The sequence below is a fragment of the Dasypus novemcinctus genome, chromosome 7 (genome assembly GCF_030445035.2).
Source record: "Dasypus novemcinctus isolate mDasNov1 chromosome 7, mDasNov1.1.hap2, whole genome shotgun sequence".
In the NCBI taxonomy this organism is placed as follows: domain Eukaryota; kingdom Metazoa; phylum Chordata; class Mammalia; order Cingulata; family Dasypodidae; genus Dasypus; species Dasypus novemcinctus.
The window spans coordinates 5,559,011-5,577,454 of record NC_080679.1 but is presented as its reverse complement, the minus strand read 5'-3'; the positions used below and the strand labels follow the sequence as shown (position 1 = coordinate 5,577,454).

General features: G+C 61.0%; 1 protein-coding gene across 1 annotated transcript in view; it reads right to left on the bottom strand.

Moving 5' to 3' along the window:
* The window catches only part of PER2 (period circadian regulator 2), a 40,194-nt gene that overhangs the window by 4,128 nt on the left and 17,622 nt on the right, over window positions 1-18,444 (bottom strand). The window contains exons 7-22 of the mRNA XM_058299789.2: window positions 17,987-18,038; window positions 14,828-14,970; window positions 13,827-13,905; window positions 11,690-11,796; window positions 10,839-10,992; window positions 10,407-10,515; window positions 9,632-9,757; window positions 9,211-9,292; window positions 7,759-7,897; window positions 7,551-7,675; window positions 6,583-6,765; window positions 5,638-5,880; window positions 3,567-4,288; window positions 2,408-2,598; window positions 1,735-1,914; window positions 696-846 (exon numbers count right to left, since the gene is read on the bottom strand). Coding sequence (XP_058155772.1) covers window positions 696-846; window positions 1,735-1,914; window positions 2,408-2,598; window positions 3,567-4,288; window positions 5,638-5,880; window positions 6,583-6,765; window positions 7,551-7,675; window positions 7,759-7,897; window positions 9,211-9,292; window positions 9,632-9,757; window positions 10,407-10,515; window positions 10,839-10,992; window positions 11,690-11,796; window positions 13,827-13,905; window positions 14,828-14,970; window positions 17,987-18,038 — 2,786 coding nt within the window. The remainder of the gene's footprint in view (window positions 1-695; window positions 847-1,734; window positions 1,915-2,407; window positions 2,599-3,566; window positions 4,289-5,637; window positions 5,881-6,582; window positions 6,766-7,550; window positions 7,676-7,758; window positions 7,898-9,210; window positions 9,293-9,631; window positions 9,758-10,406; window positions 10,516-10,838; window positions 10,993-11,689; window positions 11,797-13,826; window positions 13,906-14,827; window positions 14,971-17,986; window positions 18,039-18,444) is intronic.

The following is an 18,444-nucleotide window of genomic DNA, read 5'->3' as shown; positions in this document are numbered from 1 at the left end:
GAAGAGCGCCTGGTGCTGCACGGAGGGACAGAGGCGAGGGGGCCGGCGAGGAGGCCCGAGGCCGGGGGTGGGCGCCAGCGGGGGGCGGGCACGGAGGCCAAGCGCAGGCAGAGGGTTTTAAGACCGGGGTCAGGTGCAGCGGCAGGAAGACTCCGTGGCCCTGGCCAGCAGTTTCCACGGCGAGAAGGCCTCGTGGGGCTCAGGAGAGGGTGGGCGGGGAGCTGGGTGGGGGCTGGGGTGGGGGCCGGCGGCCGGAGTGGCGGCTCTGGGGTATCTGCGAAAATGGAAGACGCCTTGTGCCAAGGGCGGGCTGTGCGCTGGCTCCTGGGAAGAGCCTAGCGGCGGTCACTCATGTCCCCACCGCCGATGAACAGTCCGCGAGGATACCGAGGGCTTGTGATAGTTGTGTGTGTGTTGTTTTAACAGGGAATAGAATTGGAAGAAAGGAAAAAATTCCAATTTCAGCAAGCCACTGAGGTCACCGAGATTTAGGAGGTGTCTCAGCCAGCAACGCTGAAGCGCCATCGGGAGGACGTTTTTTGACGTGGACTCGACAGGTCACGTGGCAGGGCCTTTTCTTTTAAATAAATGTTTAATTTTAGAACAGTTGTGATGTAAAGGCATGGAGAGTGTGCAGGGCCTTCCCGGCACCGTGCCTTTTGATCCGGGCTCAGGAAGGGGCCCGGGGAACTCACCGCCACGTCCACGGCCGCGGGCAGGCCGCCCGTCCGCAGCCACGGGTGGACGTCTCGCAGCTCCTGCTGCTGGGCCTCTGAGAACCGGGGCTGGAGCCTCTGCAGGAGTTTCAGCTTCTCTCTGTCCTCCTTCAACACCGCTTCGACATTTCTTAACAAAAGAGTGAGAAATAGGTAAGTCTCTGAAGGTTTTGGGAGGCTTGTGGATTTTTTAGAGATGCACTCATTTTCTACCAACTGTTTGAACACTAACTGTGCAGTTTCAGACCATTTTGCTCCTTTTCGTTTAAAATAGGCTGTTTTATTTAATTATCAATACCTATTTAAGGTGTCAAGCTCCCTGATACATCCTCTGTAGCTTTGCTCCTACAACAACCACCTCAGGAGTTTAGATTCTTTCTGGGCACGTGAGCGGGGTACAGCGCCCATCGACCCGAAGCCGTCGGTGTGGCTCGGCCGGGCACGGTGCAATCTGGGAGGCCCTCCCTGTGGACACGGTGGGTAGAAGAGCCTTCCCCTGCCCCCAGGCTGCTGCCGGGCTGCCGTTCCCGCCGCGGGGGTGAATCCATCCTCTTCCCCCCGCCCGCCCAGGCTCCCCTGCAGAGGGACCCTGTCTGTTAAAATGCCCTGATGTGGAGCCAGACCCAGGACGCTGCCCAGCAGCCGGCCGCCTCCGGCTGGTCGCCCACCGCGACCCTTGAAATCTCCATCTCTAAGGCGCGTGCCCACGCCCCAGGGCCACACGCCAGCCCCCCATGAACACACGCCCACACCCACCCTCCTTGCTTATTCCATGGGGTTCCGGGGCAGTAGAAGGGAGGCCTGGTAAACACCGAGGCCGCTGCTTCCTTACGACCAGCTGACCTCTGCCCTGACCAGGGAGCAGACCCCCCGCCGGAGCCAGGGACCCCCACGGGCGAGACACCGGCAGTGGGGGGACCCGGCTCTCGACATGCGGCTTCCGGCTAGACTGAGAGCGCGCCTTCGGGGGGAGGTCCCACCCCGCCTGGCGGGTTCCCAGGGAGAGTCGAGGGGCTACCGGGGAGGCATCTGGTAGGTCATCATGACCGTGTCCGCCATCGGCAGCCAGAGGGGGTCCTGGGGGACGCGGCGCACGAAGTGCGCGCTTCCTCCCGCGGCCGCGCTCATTGTTGCCCCGAGGTTCTTCTCCGAGGAGTCGATGCTGCCAAAGTACTTGCTGGTGCGGCTTGTATCGCTGCTGCCTTTAAACACAAAACGTGGAGGCTCCAAACTTTGTGACACTAAATTAAACCTTATATGATACGGTTTTGGAAAGTAATTACAACTCCAGAGAGCTGAAGAGTTTTCTTAGGGAACGGGTGTATGTGATGGGTGGATTTTTTTTTAGCCTTTCCTTGCCAATTCTGGAATGATCTGCAATGATCGAGTTTGTTGGCTGGTGCCACGGAGCTAACTGTCTCCTGGGAAGGCACCGAAAAGCCAGGGCAGGTCGAGGGAGTTCACGTGTCTTGAAAATCTGGTGTTTTTTTGGCCTGAAGTGCAAAAAGCTACTTTTTGACTAAATGAAGGCCCCAGAGAAGTGCAGTGGGAAGTCCTGCCGGGATGTGGACGCTGCAGCCTGCCTGCCCTGGGACCTGCCCGTCCTCTCCTGGGGCCTGCCTGCCCCCTCCCCGGCCTCAGGAGGGAACCCTCCCACCCCTCTCCTGGGACTCGGCCATGGACGCTGAAACCTGCCTGTCGCACTCCTGGTTGCGTCGCGGCTCAGCGACCCGGAGCCCAGGGAATCCGAGGAGGCAGAGGCCCCGCTTCCAGACGGGGCCGACCCCGGGGCAGAGCAGAGGTCTTCGTTCAGCAAGAGGGCCAGCAGGTCGCTGCACGTGGAGAGGGCGTCGCTGCTGTGGGCGTTGGCGGGCTGGCTGAGCTGCGGCAGAGGGAGAAGGCGCACAGGCTCGTGGGGGGCTGTGCGACGGCGCGGTGGGGCATGGGATGGGGCGGGCGGCGACCCAGCAAGGCCCCTGGAGACACATAAGGTGCCCCTTCCTCCACGGGCCAGCCAAGGAGAAGGCCGAGCACGCAGACGGTGGGTTCTCGGGATCCTGTAGGTTTCGCGGCTGGCCTGTGGACGCCATCTAAGCTGGATACCAGAGGCGCCACCCGCGGCACATGGATCTTAGATCCCAGCAGGAATCCCCCGCCGCCTCCCTTTCCGCGGGCAGCAGCGGGCATGACTCAGAATCTCCAGCACCCAGCAGCCACCCCCAGCGGAGTGCAGGCTCTGGCGTCTGGCTCCCAGCACCCAGAAGGGACAGGGTGCGGGCAGCGCCTTGGGAATTAGGGAGGGGCTTGGCCTGGGGGCTTCCCCATGGGAGGCCCTACCCCACGCAGAAACGGAAGCCGGGAGGGCGTCCTGGGAGAACTACACCTGTCCAGCAGGGCCCACCTCCTCTTCCTGGGCCCTCTCGGCTGCTGCACACCTAAGCTCACTCGGAAGCAGGGCGGATGTAAGCGCCAGTGCAGCGGGCCGGGCCAGGGCAGGGCGGACTGCCCCTGAGCTTCATGCCCCGACGGCAGGGGCCGCACCTCAGTGCCCGCCCCTGCTGCCCCGAAGCCTCCCTGCTCCCATTTCACCTAATTGCCCGTTGTCTAAAGTATCAATTTACAATCTGAGGCCCCTAAACATTCCGAACGCCATCAGGACGTGGCCGCTACTTGGTGGGGTCCGCACTGCCCATCAGTCCAGCCACTTTGTGCAGAGCCCATGCCACTCAAAGGTGCCGAATACTCTGCTCTGACCGTCTCGTCTACCTGGAGAAGGCCCTGTCCATCTCGCCTCCCCAGGCGGACCTCTTAAGCGTTCCCTAGAAACCACCCTCCACAGGGGGTCCTTACCAGCGGCGCTGGGCGCTGGCAGTCCCGGGCCAGGCCAGCTGGGCAGTCGGTGCCCACAGTGCCCGCGCCAGCCTCGGGGGCCTCCTCCAGCTGCAGCAGGTTGAGCTGCAGGGGTGAGCTGCCGCGGGACTGGAAGAGCGGTGAGGCCCTGCCCGCGGCCCCGGTGGCCGGCAGCGTGGTGGCCGGCGGCGTGGTGGCCGGCGTGGCGGGTGTGGGCCCGCGCTCGGCCCGGGGACAGGCGCATGGCTGTCTGCGCAGTGAGGTCCGGCCCGGCGACGCGGGCTGCGCAGCCGGGAGCAGCTCGGGTGCCAGCGGGGGCTGGCCAGGGAAGAGGGGCGGGGGCAGGCTCGGGGGCGCGGTGGGGAAGGGGTAGCCGGGGACCACGAGCGCCATGACCGGGGCCGCGACGGCCAGGTCGCCCGCTTGCACCGGCACCGCGAAGCCCGCGTGGGCGGCGGCGGGCGCCGGGAACACGGGCAGCGGGAAGGCGGGTGCGGGGCCGGGGAAGGGCGCTGTGGGGCCGCTGGGCTGGGCCGCATCCGACGGGGGCCAGGCCGTGGCGCTGAGGCCGGCGAGCGGGGGCCGCAGGGGTGCCGGCCCCCCGGACACCGAGCTCTCGGAGGACCTGCTCGGCCTGGCCCGTTTGGGCTTCAGCTTTCGGCTCCTGCCAGTCTTTCTCCAGGACGGCTCTATCCCGGAAGTGTTTCTTACTCCAGGAGCAGCTACAGCCGTGGAAAGAAAACCGCGTTTTAAAAACAGGTTGGCGGGAGTCCGGCCTGGTCAGCTCGCAGAGACTTGGAGGATTGCAGAAACTTGAAGGCAGCTTTGGGTTCAAGAGCCCTGCGGCGCCAGGGCCGGTGGGCGCCGGAGGCTCGTGGAATGAGAGAAGTCAGGGCGAGGGGGGAGCTTCTTGAAAACGAAATTCATTCCATCTAAGAGGCTGGAATGACGGAGATGAGCAATAGTAAGAAGGTTTCATTTGCCTGAGGAGGAAGCTGGCCAGTCCATGCTGTTCCCCAATATCTGGGGGAAAATACTGGTTGGGGAAATCCAAAAGAAGCACTTCTTTCTCAGCTTTACAAGCTGAGGTGGCGTGCTCTTTTCATCTTTTTCACTAGCCTGCCCTAAAAAAAAGACGTTTCCTGTCTCAGCTGTCAAATGAAGGCTGTGACTCTACCTGGGGCAGACGTGAAAGGGGCAATGGGGAACACTGGCTCTCGGTTTGGAACCAAATTTTCCCCAGAAGAAAGATGGAGACTGCGGACGATAGACCGGGTGCTGTGGCTTGTGCCTGTTGCCCTCCCAGGGGACAGGCTGTGCCTGGGTGGGTTTCCCTGACACTGGGATGTGCCCCAGAAACCACCAGGTGTTTTCTTCGGGTCATGAAGGTAACTGGGGCTCCTGTAGCAGGTATGAGGTGCTCAAGGGGGAACAGGCCAGCTCAAGACTGCTGGACTGGGTGGAGGTTTTGCATTTTGGCCTCTCTGATGTGCTTCCCACAGGAAAGCTGTTCCTTGGGGCCACCAGTGGCTGATGCCCTGGGCCCCTGGCACACCCAGCAGAGCTCTGTGGACAGATGTGCAGTGTGCGCACTGTGCAAACTGCCGGGTCAAGGAGGCTGCAGCCAGCCCAGCCAGGACGGCCCGTCGTTGGGGACGTGTGAGTTTCCCTCCAGCGGCGGCAGCTGGGCTGCTCCCCTCCTCCCAGGGGCCTGGCACCGAATGCTCACAGCACTGTGCTTGGTCCCATGGGCTGAACGAGTCTGGCCCAGCCTGGTGCTCCCAGGGCCCTGCCTGGGTGGGCGGGTGGTGGCCCGGGCGGTCACCAGGCAAGAAACGGCTTTCCTGCTGGGCCTCAGCACTGCGACTGCCCCGACGCGCAGGCCACGGCAAGAGCCTTTCCTGGAGGCAACTGGCGGCGCGCTCCTCAGCAGCAGGTGATGTCCCTGCGTGCCGGCCCAGCTGTGAGGCTCCCCAAACTGGGGACACCGCGCGTTTGAAGGAGCCCTGGACCCGATACCGTCCAGAACAAAGTTCTTCGACGCCCGCGTGAGGTCCTAATCGCCACTTACTGCGCTCGCTCGGCTGCCCCTTGGAGCTCTCTCGTAAGTAATAATGGCAGCGAGACTGGAAGAGGCTGAGCCGCCTCACGTCTTTCAGCTTCTGCAGGAAGCTCTGCTCCTCCTTCAGCGTGTGCGCCGCCAGCACCTCCTTGGTGAGGCCCAGCCTCCGGAGGGGCTCGTCGGGGCGGGCGCCGCAGCTCAGGCCCGCGCCGTCCAGGGGCTCGGCCCCACTCGCCGCGTCTTCCGTCATTTCTGTAATGGGACGTCAAAGAGGGCTGAGCCCCATGTGCCCCGTTCGTTTTAAAGCTAAAGCGCAAACGCCATCCAAGTGGCCGTTACTTCACGATGCCACAGCGGGACGAGGGGCCAAAGACGAAGAGCCCCCACACCTGCTGGGCTCAGCAAACAGGAATCTGGGGGCCCCTGGGATTTCCACTTCTGCTGTTCAGGACAGGCGCCGGGGGTCCTGAGCTTTTAAAACATGACGGGCCGGGGTTCACGTGATGTGGTTTTCATGGCTCAGGCCCCCGGGTGGCTTCACACAGCCGTCGCCACACGGACGGGACTCGAGGCAGGAGGATGTTTGGGGCTGATCCCTGCTAGGCCCCCCCCCCGTCGTTTCCCTCTTCCTAGTGAAGAACGAGCTCGTTTTAGTCACGGATATTCTGCAGGGGAAAACGCGGCGGTAAACGCCGTGTTGGAATTCTTGAGCCACGGTCCAGCAGGGGCGGTAAAGGGAAGGCAAGGCCGGGCAGCGACTGGCTACCCCCCTGGGGCTCCCCCGGGGCCGGAGCCGCCGCCACCACTAGGTGGCGCCCCAGGGCAGCAGGGAGAGGGCGGGTGTGGGCTCCTGGCACTGCAGGTTTGGATTTCTGGCCCCATGGGGGGGGGCGGGGGGGGGGAGCTGCTGGACTTGATAAACTTGTTTTTACGCTCATTCTGCAAGGCGTGTACCTAGCTCGGGCTGCGGCTTCTTGTCCCCGACGTGGACGATGGTACTGCTGTAGCTGCACTGGCTGCTGAGGGACGCCACGCTCTCCGCTTTGCCGGGCAGCGCCAGGGGGGGGAAGTGGGTGCGCACCTCCGCGCTCCCCTGCGGGGGCTTCAGCAGAGCTGCCTGCACCAGCGCCGCCGCCCCTGTGTACCAGCCGAGGGAAGCAGGCGTAGTAAGACACGGACGGCTTGACAACCAAGTCCCCGGGTCTGGCCAGCACGCCGCTACCCCAAAGGCCGGCTAGGCCACGCCCCAGGCCACCCCACCACCCCCCAAGACACCCAGCCTCGGGTGTGTGACCGAGTTGTCCTTGGATGTCATCGCGGGGGGAAAGGGGAAGAGACAAACTGAAATGCCGACTGACCCGGGCACCTGTGGTGCAGTGGGCGTTCCCGGGAGGGGGCCCCAGCCCGGCCACCCTCGCGCAGGCCTGTGGGGAGCCCCTCCTTGGCCAGTCCCCGGGGGTCTAGGCAGCGTGGCCAGGGGCGCAGGGGCGAGGTTTGGGCAGCGTACGGCCCACTGCTTTAGGCCTCTCTCCACGACAGGGTGCCCCATTTCCCACCCACAGCGTGGGAGCAGCTGAGGTGGGGATGGCTACGGTCCCAGCTACCTGCCCCTCTGGGACACGCTGGAAACGCGGCCCGCCCTAGAAAGACAGGCGAGCTGGGGGGGGAGCGCAGGGGAGCCCCCAGGCCTCGCGCGGCCCTGGCTGGCTCCTGTTCCGAGCGTGAGGCTCCGGAGTCGGGCGCCTCCGCCCCTGGCCTGGAGGAAGGAGGCCGTGCCCAGCCCGTCCGAGCATCCTCGAGGCAGCCGCGGACACACGCTGTCCCCACCGAAGCCACTCGGATGAATGGGGGGGCACTTCCGTTCTCACACCCGCCCGAGGCCACGCGGAGGAGGCAGGCACGGCGCACCTACGAGCAGATACCTGCAGCGTGCAGCCCCGCGCTGCCCGTCGCCTTGCGCTTATCGCGGGAGCCCAGCGTCGGGGCGCTGGCTGGGGCCTCGCACTTCCTCTTCAGCGTGGCAGCCTCGCTGCAGCTCTCCAGGTACCTGTGCGGGCGTGCGTAAGGCTTCGTGCAGCCCGGAGGCGGGACGGGGGCGGCGGGGAGGGAGGGGTGGGCAGGTGGGCACACCTGATGACGCTGTCCAGGCAGCTGATCTGCTGGTAGGAGCAGGTGGGCGGGGTCCTGCCGGCGAGCTCCTCTGCACTGGCACTGTCCCTTTCTGCGGCTGGGACAGCTTTCAGCGGAACGGGGGAATGGCTTTGCGGTTCTGGAAGAATGACAAAATGGTTTTTCCATTTAATACTTCTCTTCCCCACCCCGCCCGAGAGTATAGGCTGGATTTACAAAGCATTTAAATGCCACCGAAAGATAAAGCTGTGGGGAAGTGGATGTAGCTCAAGTGATTGAGCTCCCGCCTACCACATGGGAGGGCCCAGGTTTGGTTCCCTGCGCCTCCTAAAAGGAAGACGAGCACACAACGAAAGGACACGGGAAGTGCAAACAATGAGGGGGTAGGGAGAAATAAAGAAAAATAATAAAAAAAAAATAAAGATAAAGCTGGGGGCCTGGAGTGAGCTGTGTAGACAAGGAAACCCGGCGACTGGCCGAGTGGTGACCCTGAGCTGTCCTGGGGGGGCCGGGAGGCAGGGGCCTGCTGCTCTCTGGGCCTCAGAGGCGGCAGGGCCAGGTCTTACTTGAGTGCCTCAAACTTCCAGGGCCAAGAGGATTCTCGGCCCCTTATGTTCAATAAAGGGTGTGTCTCTTCCAACGTGGCCCCGTGGTCATGACCACAATGGGGGCAGCTGCGGCCTGTGCGTCTGGCCATGGAGCCTCCTGTTGCCCTCAGCACCCGCTCTGGTGCCTGTCCACCCTGGCAGATGCACCTTGCACATCCCCAAGGCCCAAAGGCCTGGCCATGCTGGGCAGTAGATGTGGGGCGAGTGAGAGCCGGCCAAGGGAAAGAGCTGGGGTGCACGTGTGTGCACACGTGTGTACGGAGGGGCCAGGGGAGGCAGAGCCTGAATACACGAAGCTGCACGGGAGGTGTGGGTGACAGGGTGAGGAGGGTCAGGCTCGGGGAGGGAGGGGTGGGCATGGTCTCCGACTGGCTCCTGTGCTGCTGGCGTCCCCGAGAGAGGTGGCCTGGCAGCGAAGCTGGCGCTGTCCCCTTCGGAGTTGTGCGGCACAGCTAGGCAGAGCTCTTTCAGAGATGGCGGTGTGCATGTGTGCGTGTGCACGTGTGTGTGCCCACGGTGTGCAGGAGTGTACGTGTGCGTACAAGTGGAAACACGTGACCCACATGGCTGCTCCAGCCCTGGGCCCCTCCCCGCCCGCAGGGCCTCAGTGGCCAGTGCGGTGATGAATGCCTCCCCTGCCGAGTAAGTGGGCGCCCACACCAGCCTTCCAGCACCCAGGCAATGGGTGCTGAAGAAGGGGATGCGGCAGGCACTGTTGAGAGCGTGTCAACACACGTGTGCTCTGCCATCCGAAGTGAGAACTGCGCCTGGCCCCTCTCCACCTTGCCCTTACCAAAGTTTTACTGAATAAAGGTGGGATTTTGTTTTTGTTTTTGTTTTTTACCTGTAACATTTTTTCTCTTTTGTTCTCCAGATTCACGAGCATGACTTTTGCTTTTGGCTTTGTTACCATTTTTGCAAATTTCCTTGAGTTAAAACAAAATGAACACATTATTCACCTTAAGATACACTACCTACTAGCAAGTCTTAGAGAAAAGCTGAAAAAATTCCCTGCAATCTACAAGTAAATTCTGAACAAGGCCTCCAAGAGATGCAAAGCTAGATAAAACTGATTTTGATCACCCTAAAGAATAAAAAACAAAATGAAATGGCACACTGCATTTTCTTCCTTAAAGAATTTTCATCCAAACCTTGAACTACAGCTTTGGGCCTCCTCAGCTCCCAAGCGACTATAAGCTAAGTCCCTAGCGGGCAGTTTGGGGCGCGGCGCCCGCAGGCCTCGAGGCGCGGGCAGGGGCACGTACGGGTCTCCGGTGGCGCGCGTCCTCGTGGCCGGTGCTGTCGCTGGAGGAGGTGTGGCTCAGGAGGGGCTCGTGCGACCCGTTGCTGACCAGGCTCCCGTAGCCGCTGGAGCCGCTGTGCGGGACGGGCTGCGTGGGAAGGAGCAATAAGGGGCGGGGCCAGGGGGACGGGCCCTCCCGGGGGGGGGGGGGGGGGGGGGGCGGGGTGCCGGCCAACACCATCCGGTTCACAGGGGGTGGGGGGGGCGGTGACCTGCCTCAGGTCGCACATGGAGGAGGAGTTGGGGCGGGGTCTGGCTCCCAGGCACCAGGTGCCAGAGGCTGAGCTCCATCGAACCCCCCCAGGCCACCTGTCCCGGAGACTACCCACCCCTGCTCTGCCGACTACCCCAAAAGCTACTCCCCCTGTCCTGTGAGCCTGGCACGGGGCGTGATGACTCCTGTGCTCTGTCCCCAAGGACAGAGGGACAAGCTTTCTTGTTCCGGCCCCTGGGCTTCCTGGACTCGGCCTGCACCCTGCAGTATGACATCACGTGGGGACCATGCGGGGAGGGCCAGGCGCCTCCTGGCTTGGAGTTGCAGTCAGAGTGGGGGTCCTGGCAGGACCCTCAGCCTCTCACTCAAGGGGCCGGCTGGATACAGATGCCCCAAGAGGGCAAGGCTGGGGCTACACAGAGCTGGGTGTGCTTGGCCATCCCAGGGACAGCCCTGCGGTGATGGAACAGAGGACAAGAGCGAAGGGCGTGAGCCGCGTGGGGGGCCCCGCGGGTAACCCCACCTGCAGTAAGAGCCTGTAGATCTGCTCCGTGAGCTCCTGAACGCTGGGGTGCAGGGCCTTCTCCTCCGCGCACCTGGGAGCTGCAAACACGTCTTCATTCAAGGGGCCCCTGCACGGCGGGAATTTGTCACCGTTGGAGGCAGCTCCACGCCGGGCTGTGCGCTCAGAGCACGGCTCGCCCCTACTGGGGCCCCGAGCGTGCTCCCTGCTCCCCTCCCTCCCTCCTCTCATCACTCCACCCCAGGATCCCCAGCCTGGGAACTGGAATATGAGGCCCCTGCCACGGAGGGGAAGAGACAGGGTGGGGGGCAGGGGCTCCCACCGCGGGGGCGGGCTGGCGCTGACCCATCTCCGTCTGCCGTGCCCTCTGGCAGGTGGGGAAGTGAGCTCGGGCCCGGGAGCCACCCGCCGCAGACCCCTGGCGCCACTCACACCCTGACTCTGTGTCTCCCGATGATGAAGGAAATCTTCCGGCTCCACGGGTTGACAAAGCTGGACCAGCTGGTGTCCAGCGTGACGTACTCGCCGTTGCGGGCGCGGAACCGAATGGGAGAGTAGTCGAAAGGCTGCCCGCCCGGCTGCAGGACTAGGGGAGAGAGAGCCAGGGGCAAGGCCCAGTGTCAGCGTGACTGAGGAGGCCGCGAGGGGGTGCACGCTGTCACCACCGGGCACGGCAAGGGGCACGCTCCCACCACGGGCACGGCGAGGGGAGCACGCTCTCGCCACTGGGCACGGCAAGGGGCGCGCGCTCTCGCCACCGGGCACGGCGAGGGTTGCGCGCTCTCACCATCCTTTGAAAGGGAGGGATCTTAACCCCTCTCCAGACCTGCTGCTCCCAAGCCCCCATTTTCGCCCTGGGTTGTAACGGGGGGCTGCTTCCCCAGGGGCACACCTCCTAGGCTTGATTTAACTGAAGAACTCCCTGGGGTCTCATCCGGGTGGGGGCAGCTCAGAGGCCCCTAGGTCTGTAAGGGACAAGGCTCGCTGGGGGCCAGGGCTGTCTGGTCCGTGTCACTGGCCGGTTCGTCCCTGGCCAAGGCGGGACCTGGGGGACACTGCACACCGATGCCTCCTACCCCCCAGCAGAAGCTAGCGGTGGAAAGGAGATGCCGAGGACTCAGGCAACTGGGCACAAGGAGCCCAGACGCGCTCACCAGCCCCTGGACGCCGTGACCAGGCTGACTGCACATAGTCAGCCGTGGGACCCCGCAACGGAGGCCCTGCTCGCCACGCGCCCTGAGGCCGTGCAGTTTCTGAGGAACCTTGGGGGTGAAGGGACCTACTCTTCTTGTGGATGGCGAGCATCAAGGGCCGGTCGCTGGGGTGCAGCCGCACGAGCACGGGGGTCTCGATCAGGTCCTGAGGTAGGTAGCCCAGGAGGGGGACCGCCCTGGAAGCGAGCAGACATGAGACACGTTCTAGAATTCAGCTCAGGTGCCAGGCAGGCCACCCCTAAGAGCTCCTCACGGTCAGAGACTGGCAACAGGTGGGAATTAGCCTAACGGAGAAACAGCAAGGCTTGCGGTGGATTAGGAAACAGAACATGACAGTAGCTCCTTGAGTCGGGGACCCTGGGACAAAACCACCGTCACATAACAGTTACCACCGCTTCTCTTTTGTCTTATTTCCTCAAAGAGTCAGTCCTGATCGTGTTTTTGTTCTTGGGTGCTCTTAGGAGCTTTTTATTTTGTTGCACTGTTTGGCAGTTTGGCCCACTGCCCCCAGGTGTGGGCTTCTGAACACGTTGTGCCTGGATCCCTGGCCTGTCTTCAGGCTCAGGAAGTGTCCCTCCTCTGCTCACTGTGGCCGTGGCGTCTAGTCTGGCTGTCTGCGGCCGTCTCTTCAGGAACCATCACTCCTGGCTGGGGGGGCTTGCCCTGTGCCCGCGGGGTGCCTGGTGTCCTGCCACAGCACCGTCTGCTCTTGGAAGTTCTGCTCTGCTCCCTGGGAGCACTTGCACGGGGCTTCTCAGCAGCCCCTTGTCTTCAGTGCAGCCTCTGAGGTCCTCGTAGACTCTGGAACTTCTCATGTCCAAACAGAGGTTTTCCGATCTGACCGCGGGGAAGGGCACTTCTCCCTTGAGTCTCCAGAGTAAAGCGTCCCTTTGCCCTGAGGTCTGGAACTTTCTCGTGAGCCCAGCGTTGTTCTTTGATTCTCTGCTCGTCTGAGGCACGCCCTCTCTGGTCTCCCGGTTTCCTCTGGACGGAAGGAACAGAATGTCCCTGGCACTCTCCCAAATCAAGCAAGGTATGACCGGAGGAGGGGGGAAAAGGAGTGGCAGGAGGAAAAGAGGCGAGAAAAATGGGGAGGAGGAGGAGGAGAGGGGGAAGGGAGGAGCGCTGCCCAGCAGGGCGGGCCTTCCAGCCTGTGAGGGAGCTTGGGCTTTCCTAAGGAAGGTTCCAGAATGCCATGTGCAGCTGTCCACCCATCTTCCTGCACATGTGTCAGACACCAGGTGGGGGAAGAAGGCTGCGGAACAGGAAGTGCTGGCCTTGTGGCTGCACGAAGAGCTCCTGGAGCGGCTTGGCCAGCGCAGCTGGCTGGGGGTGGGCAGGAGCTGCCCCCAGCTGCACCCCGAGCAGGTCTCCGTGGTTCTTCCCAGGTGCCCGGCAGACCACCTGAGTCCAGGCTGGGGCTCGGGGGCCGGGGTGGACGGTGAGGAAGACCTGCTCTGACGGCGCCTCTGGGGGGGCCTTGGCCTGGCTGGTTGCAAGTCCAGCGCGGGGAGCGCTCAGAGGACCCTCTCTTTGACTGCAGGGTGGCAGCAGGCTGCAGCGTTTCTGGGTCTGAGGGGTGCAGCTGGGAGAAGGCACACGTGGGGCCCAGCGCCGGCTAGCAAGTGCCCCGGAATCCCGGGGGGCCATTGGTCCAGGGGGTGGGGGGGACACAGAGAAATGGCTCCCCGTGGACAGGGGCAGATGGGCTGGAGAACGCTGGGGGCATCTTGCCAGCGGCATGACCGGGTTCGAGCCGAGCACTGGCCCCCAGCACACGGCCCTGGGATAACACCATTTACTCGGCGTCAGGGTCCACGCCTCGGTTTGGTAGAGGTTTTAAGCAGGATAGTGATAGGTCCAGTTAGAGCACTGATGACTTCTCCAGAACGCCCTGCTGACAGCGTTCAGCTCCCGGAGGCTGTCTTTTATAACTGCATAATCATTTCATTGCCTTGAGAGTTAAACGTACACATCAAGTATCATGTAAGTAAAACCAACATGCAGCCTTAGCTTTGTCTAAATTACTTTAATGTAAAAATGTGAAACTTCATTGAGCTTTGTTTAGTTATTAACTACTTTATTCAGTTACGATCCACTAAACGTCTTGTGTGGGAATCTGATGCTAGGAAGAGGGATACTGATTCCAAGACCAGAGGAAGCACAAGCGAGACGCGCCCACAGCCGGGGGAGCTGAGTCGCTTACCTCTCATCCACGTCCTGGAACACACAATTGGGCGTGTGTGTGGTTGTAAAAATTCTTTTTTCAGGTGGAATTCTAGGGGCTGAAAGAACAAAGAATTTTGCACAAATTTTTGCGTGAAATACACATTTAATTTAGGTATATGACAACTAGAAAACACCAGGAAAATTCAGAGAGAGTAATGAGTGGTTGAAGAAAAAAAACAAAAAATTGGACTTTGAACACGGGGGCTGGATGCATACACGGCAGAGCACTGGAAACAGCCTTTCAACCTCTTTGTGGGCTTGTTTTAGACACAAGTAAATGAAGAACAGCTATGTCAATAAATCCATGCGGACAGATACACAGGTTTCCCTTAGCAAAATCCTGCTGAAGGCCATCTCCTTGATTTTTTAAAACCAAAGCAAGAGTGATCTGAAAAAATTATTCTAATAAAATGAGATAAGGATTTGGATTCAAAGCCAAATGTCACCACTATATGGGGTAACTTTGTGATTTCTAAGGTGGGCAAACAGAGCAATTTGCACAAAAGAAATGATTTATCCCAAATTCCCTCCAACTACCAGATGCATGGATAAAAAATTCCAAATTCCAGAAGGTATCATTCTTGGAGACTCATCCTTTGGGGGAACAGCTGTCGAAAGCTAAGTTATGCTTCTAAATCTTTACTGAATATTTGGAGGAAGACATTCCACACGAGGAACCCGTGACCTCGTGCATGCGAATCAGGCACTCAGCCACTGAGCTACATCCGCTCCCCTACTGCCATCATTTTTAAGAAGTGCTTTTCTAAAAAAGCATTAACTGCTGGGGGAAACTTCCAAGTGCGGTTCGCTGTGGCGCAGGCGGGTTCCTCGTGGTGACGTCTAGGAACGCGCCTGTGGTCAGAGAATGTGGCATCCGTGAACGGGTCTGGGCGGTTCGCATGGGCACCTGCAGGGACAGGAGGCCGGACACCTGTCCCGGGCCGGGGGAGCAGGGCGGGGGCCCCGCCGGGGCTTTACCTTCGTAGCCCGAGTGCACCCTCTCGGCCAGCAGCACGCAGCAGAGCTGGCTCTCGGCGCCCGGCGGGCCGCGCACCCGCGCCAGGGAGGGCGTCATGCGGAACGGGTGGTAGCGGATCTCGTTCTCGTGGCTCCGCCCGACGCTGAGGGAGGGGCGACAGCAGGGGCTGGGAATTAGGAAACCAGGGGCAGCGCCCTGGGTGCTGCCGCACCCCTCCCCACGGCTGCCCGGACCACGCGGCGTTCTTGGCTTCGCTGCCCTGGACGCCCCTGACCGCGCCGGCTGCAGCACCAGGCAGAGCCCCTGCGCTGGTGCCCGCCACCACCCCACACCTCCGCCCTTCCTTCCTCTCCCTTGGGTTTTCTCTTTTCTTTTCCTAAAAAGAAGTTGGAGGTTTACAGGAAAGCCGTGCAGAAGGTAGAGCTCCCACCCCCCCAGCCCCCCAGGCACAGCTTTTACTGCCAACACTTGGCATTAGCATGCTACTTGGCTACAACTGAGGAAAGCAGGTCTTTATAATTACTATTAACAATAGTCCATGATTTACCTCGGGCCTCACTGTTCCTCTTGTAGGTCCTCTGGTGCTTACATTTTTTTTATCATAGTTATTATATAGACAACCTAAATTCCCTCCTTAGCCACTTTCAAACACACAATTCAGGGCTGTTAGTCACCTCCACAGGGCTGCACTCCCACCACCGTCCATTACCGAAACCTTTCCATCACCCCAACAGAAACTCTGTACCACGCCCCGTGAACTCCCCGTCCCCCACCCGCACCCCAGCTCTGGTATTCTAGTTTCTGACTATGAATTTGCATATTTGAATTCTTCCTATCAGTGGGATCACACACTTGCCCTTTAGTGACTGGCTTATTTCACTCCACGTGATGTCTTCAAGGTTCATGCATATTGCCGCAGGTGTCAGAACTCCATTCCTTTTGGTGGCTGAACAGTATCCCTTTGTGTGGCTACAGCACATTGTGTGCATCTGGTCCTGGCCGATGGACTCTTGGGTGGCTTTCATTATTTGGCAATTGTGAGTGATGCCGCGATGAACCTCGGTGTGCAGGTGTCTTTTCTTTTAATATGCTGTTATTTTTTTAATAACTAGAAACATCACTTCATTTGCTACAGCGAATAGGAGGCAATAATTCAAGAGGGTCCCCCAAAGCTTTGTCATCCACAGAATAACAAGGGTAAGGACCTTCAGTGCCCAAGACTTTGGCTAAACTTTCCTTTGGATGCCTGCCCTCCCACCCACATCGGCCCGCTACTTCCAGAGTGGAACGCTGCCTCCGGGTGGTGCTCCAGGTGGGAGGCCGGTCTATCAGCCTGCCTCATTAGGAAGCCTGGAAGTCCCTAACTCAGCTCAGGACCCTGCACAAGTCTCCTTTGATTTCAGCCTCATCCCAAGGCCCGGGAACATTTTCTCTAAAAGGCTGCAGACGAATGAGGTAGAAAGGGCAGAGACGAGACATGGAGACCAGCAGAAGGCAAAGAGTGTGGCTCCCACACACGCAAGGACGGCAGCCCCCGGCAAACGCAGAGCAGTGTGACCCCCACGCAGCTGCGGGGAGCCCACGCCTTCAGTTTCTTCCGCAACGTGGGCCTCAAGGCAAAAATCTGGACGGCCAATGTCCTGTCGTGAGGAAGGTGTGCAGGGGCCGGGCAGGCGTGGGGCCAGGCAGGCCGAGGTGACCACGGCCGTGTGCAAGGAGCTGCGGGCAGCGGCAGCCTGCGCCGCGCTGGAGGGCACGAGGCGGCCCGGCAGCACGAAGACTGACAGCGCGGGGACCGGGCCGTGCTGACAGACTCTGTCGGGGTGTTCGGCCCTGGTGAAAAACCACACGTGAATGTAACGAGGACGGGGCACTCTTCAGGGCGGGGCCGCCCACTCTCCTTCAGCGAAGAAGCCAGGTCAGCCCAAAAAAGCCAGGGGGGGCCAGAAGACCCTCGTCCATATACCATATAACCACGAAAACACAGACCCGGCAAGGCTGCTGCGGCGCCGCGCTGGGCTCGACCACCTCAGCCCGGCATGGCGTCCTCCGGGCGCAGATGTTCCTCCGGGAACCGCCGACCACGCGGTCATCAGGGAGGGGCTGTTGTTCGCACAAGACCTTCTGGCCCCGGCCTCCTTGGCGCTGGTTACTGCTTGGCCACACATGGTCCTTCTCCAACTGGGGCCGGGTCAGTCTCCCTTGCAGAAGTCCACGTGGCTCGTTTCTTTACGAAGTTCTGAAATACGCCCCCTCCGGAAACTCCACGTGTGCTGTGGTTGATATTCTACCAACCTCCCCTTGCTTTCAAAGGCAGCAACCCAGACCAGGCGTGGAACGGGGGCGTTTGTTCTCTGAGGCGGGACAGTGCAGCCAAGTTCCTGCCCCCGAGTTCTCGGGGTACACGGCCAGGGGAGGGCGGCCGCCCGCCTCCTTCGCAGTGTCGTTTGAACCCCTGCTTTCGGGCTCTGAGGTGTGTGTCCAGGAGTGGAATGGGCAAGTCGTAGGAGATGCTGCACTTAGCTTTCTGTCTTCCACCACGGCTGCGGCCACTGGGCTGTCCCTCACGTTCAAGAGGGGACCAAGGAGCCAGTGCTCCTGGCCAGGGCGAGGCGCCTCGGCCCCCTTCCCTGGTGGAGCCTGCCTTTTAATTGGGGAAGGTCCATGCAGAAGGGACACTGCTCCAAGAGTGGGCTTCAGGCCCTGACCAGTAAGTGGCCACACCGCCTGGGGCCTCTCCTGAGCCAACAGCAGGGCACCCTGTTGGTCCCCACCTCAGGCTGAGGGTCTGCTGTGAGGCCTGGGACTGTCCCTGGGAACCTGCACATGCCCACAAAAGGCTGTGTGTCCTTCAGGGGCCCGCGCAGCCTGGGGCTGGACTCCCAGAAGCGTCCCTCTATGGGTGCCGTGTGCCAGGCTGCACGGCCGGGTCCTCTGGCCAACGTGCCCCCAAAGGGGGCAGCCCCCACCAAGCCCTCCCACCTGGAGCACGTCCAACACGTCACTTATTAATTAACCGCATCCCACGGACAGCCCCCGCCTGCGGGCTATCGTGCAGGGTCCCACCTGCCTCCTGAACCTGCTCAGCGCAGCCTGGGGTGGACGTTTGCACTGTTCTCTAATTTAGGGACATGGAGCAAACTGACTGCAGGGCTTACCTGACTCGGCAAAAGAAAGACTTCTCCGCCAGGCACTCCTGGGTGAAGGTGTCTGAAAGACAGAGCATGGAGTCACTCACCAGCTGGACAGCCTCAGCCGCCGGTGCTCCCGGTGCCCGATGGACCAAAGAGAAGAGACAGAGTAAGCGAGGTGCGCGCGGTGCGCATTCCCCGAGGCACGGGGGGAGCCCCGGAGGTGAGAAACTGACTGGAATTAAACGGAGTTGGTGGATGTGGCCCACATCGGAGGATGCAGTGCTCACGTTGTACGTCCCTGCCTTGAACACGTTAGCAACTCACTTTGGAGACGCGCTCACTGGCGTTTAGGATTTTTGCACCTTAAGCCCCAAACATTTCAAGCTACGTATTTTAGGGCATAGCTGGTTCTAACCTCAACACAATTTTGAAGCTTCCGTCACTACTTCTTGTTAAAGTACTAACTTTACATTTCAAATGTC